General features: G+C 36.6%; 2 protein-coding genes across 5 annotated transcripts; both read right to left on the reverse strand.

Moving 5' to 3' along the window:
- Positions 1–222: 222 nt before the first annotated feature.
- Positions 223–8932, reverse strand: LOC130985588 (B3 domain-containing protein Os07g0563300-like). Of its 3 annotated transcripts, none has more exons than XM_057908649.1 (14): positions 8177–8932; positions 7142–7223; positions 6939–7037; positions 5987–6323; positions 5555–5885; positions 5228–5324; positions 4062–4236; positions 3382–3461; positions 2582–2684; positions 2280–2485; positions 1953–2005; positions 1728–1841; positions 1275–1345; positions 223–1203 (listed from the first exon to the last, which is right to left on the reverse strand). In XM_057908649.1, the coding sequence occupies exons 1-14, from the start codon at positions 8290–8292 to the stop codon at positions 494–496; spliced, it is 2574 nt and encodes an 857-aa protein (XP_057764632.1). In that variant the 5' UTR covers positions 8293–8932; the 3' UTR covers positions 223–493. The 3 variants fall into 3 exon arrangements, with proteins under 3 accessions (XP_057764632.1, XP_057764633.1, XP_057764635.1); XM_057908650.1 differs by having other exon boundaries at positions 7142–7411; positions 8177–8194; XM_057908652.1 differs by lacking the exon at positions 8177–8932 and adding an exon at positions 7320–7365.
- Positions 8933–10826: 1894 nt separating this feature from the next.
- LOC130985590 (sphingosine kinase 1) lies at positions 10827–14786 on the reverse strand. Of its 2 annotated transcripts, none has more exons than XM_057908654.1 (10): positions 14304–14786; positions 14012–14134; positions 13827–13927; positions 13240–13312; positions 13056–13142; positions 12875–12952; positions 12692–12762; positions 11534–11830; positions 11261–11383; positions 10827–11120 (listed from the first exon to the last, which is right to left on the reverse strand). In XM_057908654.1, the coding sequence occupies exons 1-10, from the start codon at positions 14608–14610 to the stop codon at positions 10929–10931; spliced, it is 1452 nt and encodes a 483-aa protein (XP_057764637.1). In that variant the 5' UTR covers positions 14611–14786; the 3' UTR covers positions 10827–10928. The 2 variants fall into 2 exon arrangements, with proteins under 2 accessions (XP_057764637.1, XP_057764638.1); XM_057908655.1 differs by having other exon boundaries at positions 14012–14130; positions 14304–14324.
- Between the last annotated feature and the right edge of the window lie 432 nt (positions 14787–15218).

The raw sequence follows: 15218 nt of genomic DNA on the forward strand, positions 1-15218 counted from the left end.
AATCTTCACAATATATCAGTAACCTATGTACCTTGTATTCATATGATATGCCCATGCAACATATTTTTCTATAATGAAAACATATATTTGTACTTAATTAGAAACTATTACCATCTTTATCTTCTTAACAAATAAAAAATAATTATTCAACTAGTATTATTCTTACTGCTGGATATAAATATTTCAAGTGAGTGGAAGGCACTGAGGATTGTGATGTGAATATTGCAGAAAGAATGATGTAGCTGCTGCATTCTATTCCTAATATAATAATTACATAGGCATCCATACAGCGAGTGGGGTCCCGTCCATGCATGTATACAAAAAATACGATAACTGTGAAAAGCCTATGAAATTCTGCTCTATTCTAATGGTTATGCAACCTTTAATTCCTCCTCCCTAGACCCTTCCCTTTCAATATATACAGCTTTTAGCCAGCCAAACCAACCAAAATTTCGACTATTTTTCTTCCACCAATTCACACTGGCAATTACATCTAACCACTCTTTTTGTCTAACGCCACACAACTTATTATATTCACACATCCCACTCCATCTTGCTTCCCTAACAAATTCTCCATCGCATCGGAGTCGAATGATCTATGCTGCTGCCTGAAAAATCTATCAGCAGAACCCGGAAGAGAGCATTTCACGGCCCCACAATCAGAACGAGGTGAGAAATCTTCCTCCCGCTCAGGCTGGATATTTAGGTCTATTTGACCTTTCAAAGGTGAACTTGACAATTTTCTAGCATTAGGTTCTTCTAGATGCCCTGAATTCGGCGCCTCTTCCTCGTTTAAGCTTCTGTTTGCAGTGTCGCTACCAACACATGCATCAACATCCTGCTCCTTCTCAAGTAACAGCTGCCCTTGTAAGTTCTCAGATGAAGATGGGGGTGGTTCAGTTTCTTTATCCACTTGTTTCTTCTCCCGCCTCTCCATCAAGGTTCTAAAACGACACTTTAAGGAAGTACAGACGACACACTCACAAGACTGCCGGTGCTTAATCCCTTTCCCACTGGGAGGTTGAAGGCAGACAATGCATGTACAGCCACGCCTATGACGTGGATGCTTTGTCCTGTTCTCTGAAGAACCTACAAGGCCCTCTCCTTCCCCTTCAATAGCTAAATTAGCAAGTGTATCAAGTCCTTCCACAGCCACACATAAATCTGCATCCCATCCGGAGCTCTCCTCTTTATTACAAGGGCCTGTTCAATAGTTGGCAAACTTGAGAATGAAATACATAACGGTGAGAGACAAGGGAAAACAAAGAGTAGACCTCTGTTCATGGCGGGTAGCATTTCTTCAAGCTGTTCGTTAGTTAATTCCTCAGCAGATGAACACATAGATCTGACACACAAATCATTGCAAGTATTTAAAGGTTCCCAGTAAAGTAATTAAAAGATTATGAAGTAACATGACAGTAGCCCGTGGAACTCAAAATATAATTCTTAAGATTAAGAAATACAGGCCACAAATTAGCAAGTCAACGGAGGACACATCAAACTGAAACCCAATTTAGTAAGTTCACTTTGACTATATTCAACGGAGGACACATCAAGAACCTGGAATGCAAAAAAAAAATTGTTTGCGAGAAGTTGCAGCAGATGGGTACAAAGATAAGATGGTAGATACAGCAAGTTTTAGCAAAAGAATTGAAAAACATCAAATAATGACACCAACAAAAACAACTAAGTTGTCCCTAACAGAAAGATCTGCGGCATCTGCCTACCTGTGAAGGTCCCATCCATTATCTGAACAGGTCCACTTTGAAGGAACAAGAGCATTTGCAGGCACCTTACGCCACTTGAAACAGTCCTCACATTGAACCCACTGGATCTTTTCACTTACACATGAAATAACTTAGTGTTAACATTTCCACATGCAACTGTAATGTCTAACCTCTGATAAAGCCAGATTGGATAATGCTACTGCTCACATAAGCTAAGACACATACCCAGAGTGATCTATTCCCAGAAGAGTAGGCCTCCCAATAACTGGCTCAGTTTCCTAAAAAAGAATCAAATTAAGATCAGGAAGCTGGAGAACGGACAGTTTGTATATGGCATGTTACATATCCATCCTGTAGCTCAGTAGAAATTCATACTACAACTTTTTTTTATACAAGGAATTGCAGTTATCATTATGGAATATATCAGATCATAATCCCAGGCAGATTAAAAGGGCAAAGTAATAATAAGGCAAGAAAACCCAATAAAAGACAAAATGCCTGTTCGGAATAAACTGAACAGCTAAGAAAGTTTTAGACACAGATCCCAAGTACCTCAAATTCTTCAAATTCACACCCATCAACAACAAAAGATGACGGAACAATTTTCGCAGGTGCACGAATCAGTCTTTGAGCTTCCTTGTAGGTGAGCTTCAGCTCCATCATGTCCTCATTTTCAATCCTAAGGCGTTTACTTTTTGCATTTAAGTTGCTATTCTTCCGCTTAACATGCATGACAGGTTTGTCTTCAAGTATTTTTTCTGCAATCAACCAAGGTTAGTTATTTCAGACAATTACTAGTTGTATCTCTGCTTTGGCATCCTTGCTGATCACACACATGCCACTTAATGATTTACCTTTCATGTGACCATTTACAGAAATAACATCGGTACATTTACTTCTAGCACTAGCATCACCTGGACTTGAAGCTTCACTACCTATCACATTAACTTCTTCTCCCTGTGATCAGAGAGAAAATGATATCAAACAAATCCAAATTTACATTGATTTTAACGGATAAAGATAACAATTTACATTTTTCTTAAGGATCACCATGAATTATATTTTTTCAATTGCAACAAAGTAATTTTTTGTTTTTATAAATATTTTATAGGATAAATACCAAACCAGTTTATATTTGATTACATTTTATAACATTTGTACACGAAAAAGAAAACATCCAATTCAAGCGAGAAGAAAGGTTGACTGAGGCTGAAGTAGTTTTTCCTTAAGTAATATGAAAATGTATTTTTCCCCTGCATTTAACAGGGGAAATAGTTTGCTCACCATGTTGATATATTTATCTTATGTGTATAATGCTTTCACTTCTATAAAATATTCTCTCTGTGAAGGGCTTCTCTTCAGCAAACCGATTCCTTTCTAAATAGAATGTTAACGTGAGTTGAACATTTTAGAGATACTGGGATCATGAAAGTGGGGGAAACAAGTAGACATGTCATAGAACTAAGAAATGAGTAGCTTAAAATGTGAAGATATCAGGGTATAAAAAAATTGAGTTGATGCAGCCCCACCGCCACCCCACATAGTATGGAAGTAACATAATTTCGCTGTAGCTTTGTCCTTTCACATATTCATTAGTTGTGTAGGTGTGAGTGCCAACCTAAAAGGCTACAGAAGCACTTGAAGATGGACATACCTGATCTAATGATGGAACCGCTGAAGCCTTTCTGCCACCCATGATCAGCTTCCCTTCTGGTTCCAACCTACTAAATGTTACTGGAAAAATGTCCACGAGTCATTTTGTAATTCAAAGACAAAAAATGGATCAATGAACTCAAGTAGTATGGGCGATTGTATAGCATGGATATGCAAAGAAACAATAAACTGAAAATAACCTGAAAGAAAACAAGAAAATTAGTATATGTCAAACCAAGTAGCTAAGGTGAAGGCATAAAAAGAAAAATAATACTCCTTCCATTCCCCAAATAACTTCCTAGGAGGGAGGGGCACGAGTTTTAAGATGAAATTGTTGAGTGTATTGGAAGTGGTGAAAAAGTGTTATAATTAGTATTGAAAGTGGTGAAAAAGTGTTATAATTAGTATTGAGAGTGGTGAAAAAGTAAGAGTAAATGGGGTATTATTAGTGGTGGGGTAGTGTCCTCAAATGGAAAGGGAAGTTATTTGAGGGACGGCCCAAAAAGGAAAGTTAGGAAGTTATTTGGGGGACGAAGGGAGTATCACACATCAATCATGACAGTGATTGACAGATTCTGCTGCTCCCGTGAAAATGATGCAATGATGCCAGAAGAAGAAAAACTTCTAGTAACACAGACTGAAAGACAATAAGAATGACATTTGGTGGTACTGATAGATTACCAACATCACCAGCTTGTAGTTGCATTGATTGTATACAAGGAGTTATTCCTTCCAGGACATACATTCTGCTGTTGTTATTTGGCCAAAATCGGAACTGGAATACCCATTCCTTCCCTTTAAGGTCTTGTACTTTTAGAGGTAACCCTTCTGGATGATTGATTGTTGGAAAATAAGCCTGTCCAGTCATCAATGAAATAAACTTTGTTACAATGAACCTGTATATTTCATGGGCTAATTTAAATAAAAGCTGCAAAAGTATTCAGAAATGAAAATTTTCATCTGTGTTCTTTCTCTTCTGAGTATCGCATAAAGAAGAGGTTCTTCTCCAGCCCATATGTAAAGGGCCAGGATTGTTTTGAATTTCATTTCCAAGCCAATGACAATTCAGGAAAATGTTTTTTCTGACTTAACTAATAACACCAAATGGTGAAAAGAATCCTTAAGATCTTCTTGATTTTCTACACCCGTCTTCTCTTGGAGCTTCAATGAACCCAATTTCTCAACAAGAAAACAAACATTTCCATTGCTCCAATTCACCAGTCGATCAAGTACTAGCAGAAAAAACTTGTTTCCTACTTCTTTGCAACTTTCTGATTTCTTCAGAGAGGTTGAAAGACAAAGACCTGTCTGGATAAGGGCACCGAACCATATCTGGCTATAGTTTTACTAAAGCGGTATCAGCAGCACCCTAACCCAATCCAACAATTCAGTCACCACCTCAAAATCATGAGGTGAAATTTTAGCGTCAAGTTCTCTTGGGGCTAAAATTCAGATTGAAAAATGGATTGCTGACTCATGCGGTTTTTGCAATTAAAATTACTGAAATTCAACAGACAGAAACCACTGATGAATTTAGAAAACAAACTACTCTATCCAGTATCAAAATAATTATTTCCCCTGCTATCGACTGAGACGTTAGGGTAGAGATATGTCAGTTCAGATGATTCCACAAGACTTTGCAACATACCAGCACATACAGACCTCAATTTATAAGCTACAGTATATACACGTCTGTGTACTAATTGTTCCTAACTACCTGTTGCACAGCGGTAACTAATGCTTGAGGTGTTGTTATAAAATCAACATGGACTATAAGCAAAACTGCTGAACATAAAAGTTTGAACAGTTGGAAGTGGGTGAAAATACATGAATGCATGAGTGCTCACCTCTGCACACTTTTTTGGCAGCACTAAGCGCCCAATCCGTCCAGCATCACTTGCACTTAACATTTTCTCGAACAAAGGGGTAATAACGGATTTTGAACTAAAAATAAGCTAAGGCAAAATGTTTGAGCAAAATTCAAAAAATGCACAGGATTTAAGGTCAGTGTCATGCCAGGCTGTTAATGACAAAAACGATTATTTGTGCAAGTCTTACAAGCTGTTACTAAAAAGTTAGGAGCATGGGGAAACCATGTGTACCACTAAACTGTTTTATTGTGATCATTGAAAAATAAAATGAAAACAATGCAACCTGCTACAACCATAGGATACTCTCCAGAGATTTGCTGAAGCTCTTCATCAGTTATCTGGGGGCGGTAGCGAGGAAGCAACTGATTTCGGCTTCGCCCATCTCCTCGAGACTTCCCATTACGTATTTGACCCTCACCAGATGAGTCCATTCCACTCTGACTGCACACCTGTTTGCCCAGAGAAATTGGGACAGATGGTAATTGTGAAAGAATAGCCGAAACTGGTGCATCATCTATTTCATTTTTGGATGAAGATGCTATGCCCAAACTTAGGTTTGAAGAAGTATCATTTCTGGGATAGATGGGCTTAAAGTCACTTGTGAATGGACAATGCTGCTCCTTCACATTGAGTCCTTCAATAAGAAATGAATACTTTTTTTAGCAGTGACAATATAATGCTAAGCTACACTCGTAGTGTCTAAAACCCTCTTTTTCTTTAAGTGTAAAATATTACCAATATTTCCATTCTGAAGTGTTTCAGGTAGGCCAAGTCTCAACTTTCCATTAGCTAACCTTTCATAGGAGCGCTCTTGTTTTATCTCAGGTGAAGCCATAGATAATCTCTCACAAAGGCCATACCTATCAATCCCACCAGATACATCTACTTCGAAGGGCACCTTCAGTTGGTCATTAGCTTGGATACTGGAACCATTGAACAAAGAAGGAGCCTGACGCCATGGAACTGGACCTGAGCCAGCTATAGCATTCCATGTTTTCATTGAAAGATCCTTCATTCTTTCAGGCTGCGAAGGAAGGAAATGCAAAGGTGGTGGCCATGCTGGATTTGGTGTCTGAATGAAAAGGTAAATTACATAAGTGACTTACATTCTAAAATGAGTTAGCAAAACAATATGACAGCATCTAATTTGGTTCGGTGAAAATTGCAAGTGCTCTCTGTTGCTGTGACATGTACAGCTACAACTAAACAAGCAAGGAATCCATTTGAAACTGTTATTTCTGGTTATCCAAGGAATGCCAAACCAATGAGCACATTTTCGTGACATTCATAGAGAATATAGAAAAACCACCCAGGTCTCAGGGGGTAAATGTCATAGAAGTTATGTAGATAAAATCCTAATGTGCAGGCAGGAAACATTTAGAGTCGTGATTTACTTGGGTTAAACTCAATTAATGTTTTAACGATATTCTGGGAACAGATCAAGTATTAATCATGTGTAAACAAGTAAGGAAAAGCAAAGGGGAACAGAAATCTTCTATTGGAAAGAGCATTTAAATGTATCGAGAATGCATCTCCAAGGATTGTTCAGAAGAGATATGACATATTAAAGTAATTGTCGTGTGAAACAATCTTTGTAGTGTCCCAGCTTTAGTTGCAAAACAAATAAACTAAAATTGGCAACAAACATATAACATAAAAGAAAATTAGGGGGAAAAGGATATCATACCAAAATGTAACTCTTTTTTGCACATGTTAAGCATTCTATTCCTCCTGCATCCAATAGTACGAACATATGGAATGAAACTATGCATCCACAATGTATTTGCTGCACGATTCAAATTGACACAAGCAGGGCATCAAATTATCAAGCCCAATTATTTCAGGAAACTACATTTTGAAGTCTATGTGGACATCATAAGAGAAATTTACCTTTCCACAAGATTCACAGCATCTCCACCCTGACGCATTCATGTGAAACGTCTCACAAAATTTCCCATCCTCATAAGCAGAACTAGATTCACATTAAATGACGTCAATTTGAAAGAAAGTCACGAAGTGGCAGATATCTTCCAAGCATAAAGTCATAGAGCTCAACATGATACAGCACCTCACTTAGTTTCACATTTAATACAAAATCCAGTTGGGGACAATCATATCAGCTCCATCAACATATCAAAACCCACTTCATCCAGGAAACCTCTGAAAACATTTTCCATGACATTTCAAGATATCACTTTTGCCAAGTGGAGTTGACTTTTACTGAACAAAACTAATAATTGCAGGTACTGAGAACATTGTTACTTGGCACAGCCACTAAGGCTTTCTTTTGCTTTTCTTTTTTTCAAAAACTCAAGTTGTACTTGAAAACAGCCCCTGTAGGACGACTTAGTTAACGAGGTGGCAACTTCATGACTAGAAGGTCATGGGTTGAAATCTCAACGCCTTCAAGGTCAAGATACCCAGTTCGCAGCCACAGGCAGCAGTTGTGGGTATCTGAAAAGAAAGAAAGTTGTACCTTGAACCACATTGCAATATGCAAGCGGCGCAAAAAATGGTTAACAGAAATGTCCATCCTGTCTAAGAGAAGCCAATAATCTAACTATTTAAGGCTCTCACATGCTATCATCAAACTACGCAAAAGAACAAAACTAACAAATTTATGAACTTCACTTCTGGCACTATGGTAATATCGAAGGATTCAGCCACCAACCATCAGCCGGATACTAAAACAAAATCAATGTAAAGGAAGAACAATTAAAAGTTTCTAAAAAATTACTAACTCAGAGCTCACTCTAAACCTCAAGACAATGGAAAGCACATTCGTAAACCAATTGACCTCTGCCCCCACACACAAAATGGGGGATAAATTCGAAAGGTCAAACTTTAAACGACTAATAAATAAGTTAGAATTCAAGTCAACAAAAACGAAGGGAAAAGAAAAAATAGACGAGCAAACTCTCTTACGCGCAGCGATCACAGAGGTGAGCGTACTCGCCGGTGCGGCGACGCCAGCCTCTCCTCCACTTCTCCGACGTATCTTTGCAGTTTGAATTAAAACACACCTCCGTCGTAGACGACATCACACACACAAACCCTAACAAGACACCAACTTCTGTTCTATCTAGTGGCCAAAACCAAATGTTAACTGTGCTGTGTTAGCTAGACAAATAAATTGAGCACTAAATTTCCCTAGTCAGGTTTGAACAATAAAAGCGTAAAACCCTAGGCGAAGCTAGAGAGAGAAAAGCACAGGAGGTGACAAGAAGACATAAGTAAGTAATTTGAAAGTCATTATGGGATGGAGGAGGACCGGGGCGGAAGGAGCTAGATAGAGAGAGAAAGTGAGTGCGTGTGTGTGTGTGTGAGAGAGAGAGAGAGAGACGCGGGAGTCAAGAGAAAAATGAGTGTATACACCATATACAAATGTGTGTGTGAGAAAGTGAGTATATTAGTATGTGTCTGTATATGTGAAAATTGAGTGTGTGCTGATGTGTGAGAAGGTACCCTGCGCATGCGTGCGTCACTGTGTGAATACTCTCTCCTCTTCTCTCTCTCTCACACACACAAATTGCGGAGCGACCGGTTCGAAAAGGGACGTTGGGGATGCTGCCTGCTACTATTTGGCGTCGTCGTTTCTCTCTTTTTCGATGAGCTGTCGCCGCTTCCGCTCTCCAAATAGGATCCGATTCCAAATTCCATACTATCATCTGCAAACCTTTTTTTCTTTTTTCCAGTGAAATTGTGTTGTTTGAATTTAGTAAATTAACGTGACCAGCTATTATTTAAGCATAATTAAGAGAAAACGTAACCATAAATGTATTTAATTTAAAATATATTTTGCATGAGTGAATTTGGTTGTTTGGGAGTTGAGTGACCATAAAATTCAAGGGTTGCCCTCGAGTAATTTGGAGTCCCCAATTATGGTGTGTTGCGAGTGGAGATAAAAATAGGACGGCTGATATTTTGGCTTTCGAATGTTTAGGTTTGGTCTTTTAAAGTCATATGCAACTACACAAAATTAGTCTACTTTTTGTTATAGGCTTTTACGTAAGTTAGATTGGACCTTTTTCAGTAATACTAACAAAGCTTTTCTGATATTCGTAGTAGTACGTAAAAATAATTACTAGTGAGTACTTTAAATAAATTTTTGGGCAATTTATCATAAATTTTATGAATGATTGTAGAAAACATATATTGGTAAAAGTATTTAGGGATAGTTATCAACATTTAATCGATTTACTATAAATTATGGTAAGTTTTAAACGTTTTCAATATACTTCGTAAATCCAACATCTCCAACTTTTTCTGCCTAAAGTGCGTTGGTGAAACGATGTTGTCGAAACACTGAATTTGCATTGTTTTCACACACGCAACAAATGAAGGTGTTGACTTTTATGTAGAGTGTATATATATACATATTTCTAATTAAGAATGTGGCCCTTTTATTGATGCCTCAGTTAATATATAGTGTGCACTACAATGTATTAAGAGATGAAATAGTATTTTGTATGAAAAAGGTTCTTCTCTTTAAGAAACTTTTTTTAAAAACAAATTACTATTTTTTTATCTTTAAGAAACTTAAAGATCAAGAAATAAAATTGGAACAATATTCACTAATTATATCATACTATATTGTTCCATAAATACGGGTGATTTTTCTTGTGTGGGGAAAAATGAGCGATTTCAACAATATTATTGTTCCATAAAAAATGAGCTATGATGAACATGTAATTGCAATAGTTTCACTAGCATGGAATGATATCCCACAGTCCTCGAATAATGTCTTCTTCTTTTTCTTTTTTCATGGAAAAAACTCTAAATCGATTCGTGGGAGTATTTCTAGTAAAATTTATTTGTGTACAACTATTCTTCAAACTATATGGAAAGGCAAATTAGACAAAACTTATATAACAAGTTCTACTTAAAAGGCATTGATAATGTTCTCAAATAAAGATATGAACAAAGAAAACTGGTGATGCCAATATTTTTAGAATATTTATCAAGTGCTAAATGTTAGTGCACGCGAATCGCGATCAAGATATCACAATTCACAATCCTATATATACGTTGAAACAAATAAATAATAAATGTTCCGGAACCAAACTCAATGAACTTATTTATTCTTTTATGTACGTTAGTTTTCTTTGGATGTTGCTACCTGAACTAATGCATCATGTGATTAATTTCCTCGGTGAAGATAAAATTTATACATATATAAAAGCTGAATTAATTGCTCAAAATTTTTCTGCCAAACATAGTCAATATCATTACTAATATAAAAAAAATATCATTAATAATAATTAATTTAATTATTAAGTACATTAACACTAATATATATATATATATATATATATATATAGTACATGTAGTTAATAGCTTAAAGAATTTCTATATTTGAATTAATTAACCAATCTAATTTAGTGTCAATCAATAGATTTTCTTTTTAATCCTTATCACTTGGTTTATATAGATACCTAGCTGCATATTTATTTACTTAAAGGTAACCAGTTTATAGAAATAACATGCATCTTTTGATAGCATATTTAATTACTCCGTATACGTGTTTATGAACATGAACCAGGCATCACCATGACAATCAAAGCACACTACCAAATTTTAAGAATTGAAATCAATTCTTTTATTTGCAGTTGCATTAGCGTATAAAATAAGGATTACAAATATATATGATGAATAAATCAACCAAATTGAGATTATGCTAATTTGGAGCAAATAAAGTAGCCAAACCTTGATCAATTCTAATGAGTAATCTGTCGTATCTCATCAATGTATCTTCTTCACATTTGTATGCTCCTCTCCCTCTAGCCAGAACCTCTCCATCCACATCTATGATCCCAGCTTTTGTTGGGTCATCGGTCCGTGGACCAGGCTGCAATATGAATGCCTTCACCTGTAATTACAAACCAATACAACTACTTTATTGTTTTAGAAAGTGTTGCTAACAAAGATAGAAGTAAATCCTATATATCAATATTGCAAAATGGATGAAAGAAAGTGAAACGAGCCCGTCATTCAAAACTCTGAGCACACCTTCAGATAAGATACATAAGGGGATTTAACGTGGCCTCCACTGTTCAGTTCAGTCATCAACTTCAGCAATGGCAGTTTGGGACTTTCCTTTATCATGATCAGGTCCAAACAACCATCCGAAAACTGCATATAATTAACAAAAAGGACGGAGTTATTACTCGTTTTACAATTTTATGTAATTACCTCCTAATTGGTAAACAATAAAGAGATCCATTAGTACTACAGTGGGGATACCAAAAAACAGTGGGGGGCAAGTAAATGGAGGTTACAGACCTCAGCATCAGGTGCTGCTTTAGTATCTTCACCTCCCCAAGGTACATTGTGGAGCCAGATTGAAATAAATGGCCCGTCAATCATCCGCCAATTTAAACTCTTGATATCAACTAAAGGACCCTGGTAACCATACGCTGGATCTCTAACAACTCCGTCCACAGATTTCTTTGCACTTTCATCGACAATAATTATATTCTTTTCTAGATCTAATGGTTCTCCATAAGATTCATAACCCGATGCTGGCACAAAAATAATACTGCCATTGTACCTCCTTAGACCAAATATTCGTTGAAGAGCCTAAAAATCACAAGAGAGCTCATTAGTGAAGAAAGACATTTCTCAGACAATGATGTATCCAATTAAGGTAATGATAATTCATAGAATCAACATGACAACACGACATAGAAAACAATAGCAGCATAAGAAATAACAACTTTCAGGAATACCTCAACTAAATTTCCAAACTGAAAGAAACATTAAAACGATAATGGTAAACAATTGTAAGCCATCTAAAATAAATAAATTAATCAATGAAAACAAAAATACAAAAGATTGTTTGCGGCCTATCAGTCCATCACATAATAAGAACTCTTCTCAAAGAAACACATAATTGACACTTTCCCTAACAAAGTATGCAACACATGGGGGTGGTTTGGTGGATGAGATAGATAATATTGATAGGATAGAGTAGGGTTGGACTATTTGGATTGTTTAATTTTGTGTTTGGATTGATTGATTGATTTAGGTGTGGGATAAACTGAAGCATTATGACTAAAATGTAGCATAATACCAAGATTGCCCTTAATTACATGTTTGGTTTGGATGTAGCATAATTTTGGTGAGGGTATTTTTGGAATTTTACATTACGGATTGAAGGATGACTAATAATCAACACATATTTGGGTTGATTTATGATCGTCCAATTGAATGATTGGAGCACATGCCGAGTTATCCATCACGGGCCGAATGATTCAAACCAAACATGTGATTAAGATGGATTGGACTTCGTTCCTGGGAGAAGTTATCATTGAAATGATAATTAGAAGGTATTCATTCAATCAAGCCTTATCAATCAAACCAATCACCCCCATCTATGCAATAATAGTATAGGTGTAGTCTGTTTTATGGTTGTCAAGTAAGATTCCAATGCAAACTTACATAGAAATCCAATCGAGCACTTCCCATCCATCTGTATTTCTCCGACTCAATATCAATATCAGCTACAAGACCTGTATTGATTTACCCCAAAATTTTAAATTACCACTAACATAGAGTATAATCATGAGCAAGAACTTGGTTGACTGTTGAGAAATGTGCTCCAAAAGATTGATGATCACATACCCCATGCCAGCATTAACATGCTAAAAAATCTAGTTTCCCCTTGTGATATAGTAGCTATATCCAGTGACCGCTTATGCCCTGCAATTTGCAATTTGCAATTAAGCAAGTGAGAACTTACTTATATTAGTTTCAAGAAAGATTCTGAAAAACTGTCAATAGATTATAATAGAATACAACTTACCTCGAATGATAAAAAGAGCAGCATTAGATGCTGCACATGGTTCACCATGTGAATCTAGAAGCGATTTTGCCATGCCATTTCCAGTTCCTAGGATTAGAATCATATTTTGTTTAAATTTTGAACTCACTTACAATTACCGTCTGTGCTTGTGGCACAACAGAAACAAATATAAAATGAGTTGAACCTGCGGGTACTGCTCCAAGAGGTATCGTTATTGCATTTTCCCAATCCTCCCTCATGAGCAGTCCATTCAGCACCTACTAAGAGCCAGAATGTGTTAAGAAACAATGAGTAGGTGAACAATTTTCAGACATCTTCTGTTACTTCTGCTAATGGGCGACGAAAAAAACCCAAGTAATCACTAAATACATTGATGTTGATGTAATTTCTCCAAATTCGAGAGAGAGAGGGAGAGAGAGAGAGAGAGAGAGAGAGAGGTTGGTCAATCTGGTACAAAGTATGAACATCCACAACATCGTTTCTAGGAAGCTAAAGGCTAAAGCAGTACTACTTCATAGTTTGGTACTGGTATATGAAATTTAAAACACATGCATAATTTTAGATTAGCTCCCACAAATTCTAATACAGTTTGATAGTTTTAAATACTACTAATATATAGCGAAAGAAAGCAACTCATATCATGGAAACCCAACTTTCGTAGTCTGGCTAGCTAACTGCATTGATTCCACAAAAGTTCACCAACATTCCAGTATGTAATTACAAGTTTCACGGCCAACATCAATAAATACGCCACTATAAATACTGGCCTACCTCAACCAGAATTCCATCTCCACTAACGCAAACGATTCCATCAAATTTTTCCAGATCCAGCGACTGAGCGACTTCCTTCGCGTGCAGCTGGTGTTTGGTTTCTAAATATCATGATAAGCCCCACCACTTCAAAAACCACATATATTTAAGTTCATCGACTACCAAAAAAAGAACCGAATGCCTACCTTGTATAGTATATTCCACACTCGCATCATCGAGTAAGGGCTTCACATCGTCTTTAAAAATCTTCAACGCCGATTTCTTCCCTCCGTAGGGATTCACAAATATAAACAGCCGCTTCGGCCTGCCTGAATCCACGCACACAAAACTGGAACATAAATAACAGACATATTTCGTCGAAGACTGATGAAATTGGAATTCTACCATTCAAACTACAGCACAAGTAACACGAATTATGATTATGATCTTCAATCAATCACCACAGAATAATTGTCACAAAAAACTCAAAGGTTTTACCGAGAGAATCTAGATACTCCTGAAGTTTCTCAGTCCAAATTCGTAGAGAATCAGTCGATGATAGCTCGAGTATGAAGGTTTTCCTGATGAGGGCGGATTTACTAGTGCAGCAGCATATTCCAGCTTCAGCTTCCACAACCGTTCTAATTTTGATCTTCAATCCCTCGACAGAGAAACCTAATACCTGCTTCTCGATGTCCAGCCGGCGGTCTTCCCAGCGGAGTTGACCGCTGGCGGAAAGAGTCGCCGTTGTTGTAAGGCCGTTGGTGCGTACGTGGTCCGACAATATATATTCTTCCTGCTCCATTCAATTCAATCACTATGAGGTAATTCTACTCAGCTCGGCCCAAATCATACAATCGTTTGATTCTTGTTGCTGTTGGATTTGGATTCTCCGCTTTGGTGGTTGGTCGAATGGTTTTGTTAATTGTTTTTTGATGGAAAGGTTTTCTTAATAATTAATCACTTTTTTTAGGAAGGTTCATTTTAATCACTGAGTAGTGATAAATGGACACCTGGTGTCCCTCTCCAAAACAGGGTTTTCTGCATTGGTTAGTAATGGGCCGGTTTTTAGGGGTGTTGTGTTTTTACTGAATTACCCTTTGATAAGCTTTTTGCTTCCTTTTTTTTCGTAGGTTTTTGTTTCTTGATTTTTAGGTTGTTATTGTTTCCTGTTTTATCGGTCCTATTCTTTGGTTTTTATTTTTTTTTTCTTTATTTTTCAGTTTTTTACTTATGAAAATTATGTAAATCATGTATTTGAGGTTTATATGATTATTTGTTCCGAAAATTGTTTGATTTATTTGTTTCAAAATTTTATTTAGTTTTTCTATTTTGCTTGTTTTTTTACATTGAGTTATATATCTTTATTTGTTTTTTTGGTTTTTATATTTTTATTATTTTACTATATGCAAA

Source organism: Salvia miltiorrhiza, chromosome 5 (genome assembly GCF_028751815.1).
Source record: "Salvia miltiorrhiza cultivar Shanhuang (shh) chromosome 5, IMPLAD_Smil_shh, whole genome shotgun sequence".
Taxonomy (NCBI): domain Eukaryota; kingdom Viridiplantae; phylum Streptophyta; class Magnoliopsida; order Lamiales; family Lamiaceae; genus Salvia; species Salvia miltiorrhiza.

Excerpts from the sequence above, each read along its gene's own strand:
- LOC130985588 (XM_057908649.1), bottom strand. The coding sequence starts at position 8,292 with ATGTCGTCTACGACGGAGGTGTGTTTTAATTCAAACTGCAAAGATACG. Across the intron at positions 4,237-5,227 it reads TGCCAAAAAAGTGTGCAGAG|GCTTATTTTCCAACAATCAA; the intron begins GTGAGCACTCAT and ends ATGACTGGACAG. Across the intron at positions 2,685-3,381 it reads CGGTTCCATCATTAGATCAG|GGAGAAGAAGTTAATGTGAT; the intron begins GTATGTCCATCT and ends CTCTGATCACAG.
- LOC130985590 (XM_057908654.1), bottom strand. The coding sequence starts at position 14,610 with ATGGAGCAGGAAGAATATATATTGTCGGACCACGTACGCACCAACGGC. Across the intron at positions 13,928-14,011 it reads TGTGGAATATACTATACAAG|AAACCAAACACCAGCTGCAC; the intron begins GTAGGCATTCGG and ends CATGATATTTAG. Across the intron at positions 12,763-12,874 it reads CATGTTAATGCTGGCATGGG|GTCTTGTAGCTGATATTGAT; the intron begins GTATGTGATCAT and ends AAATCAATACAG.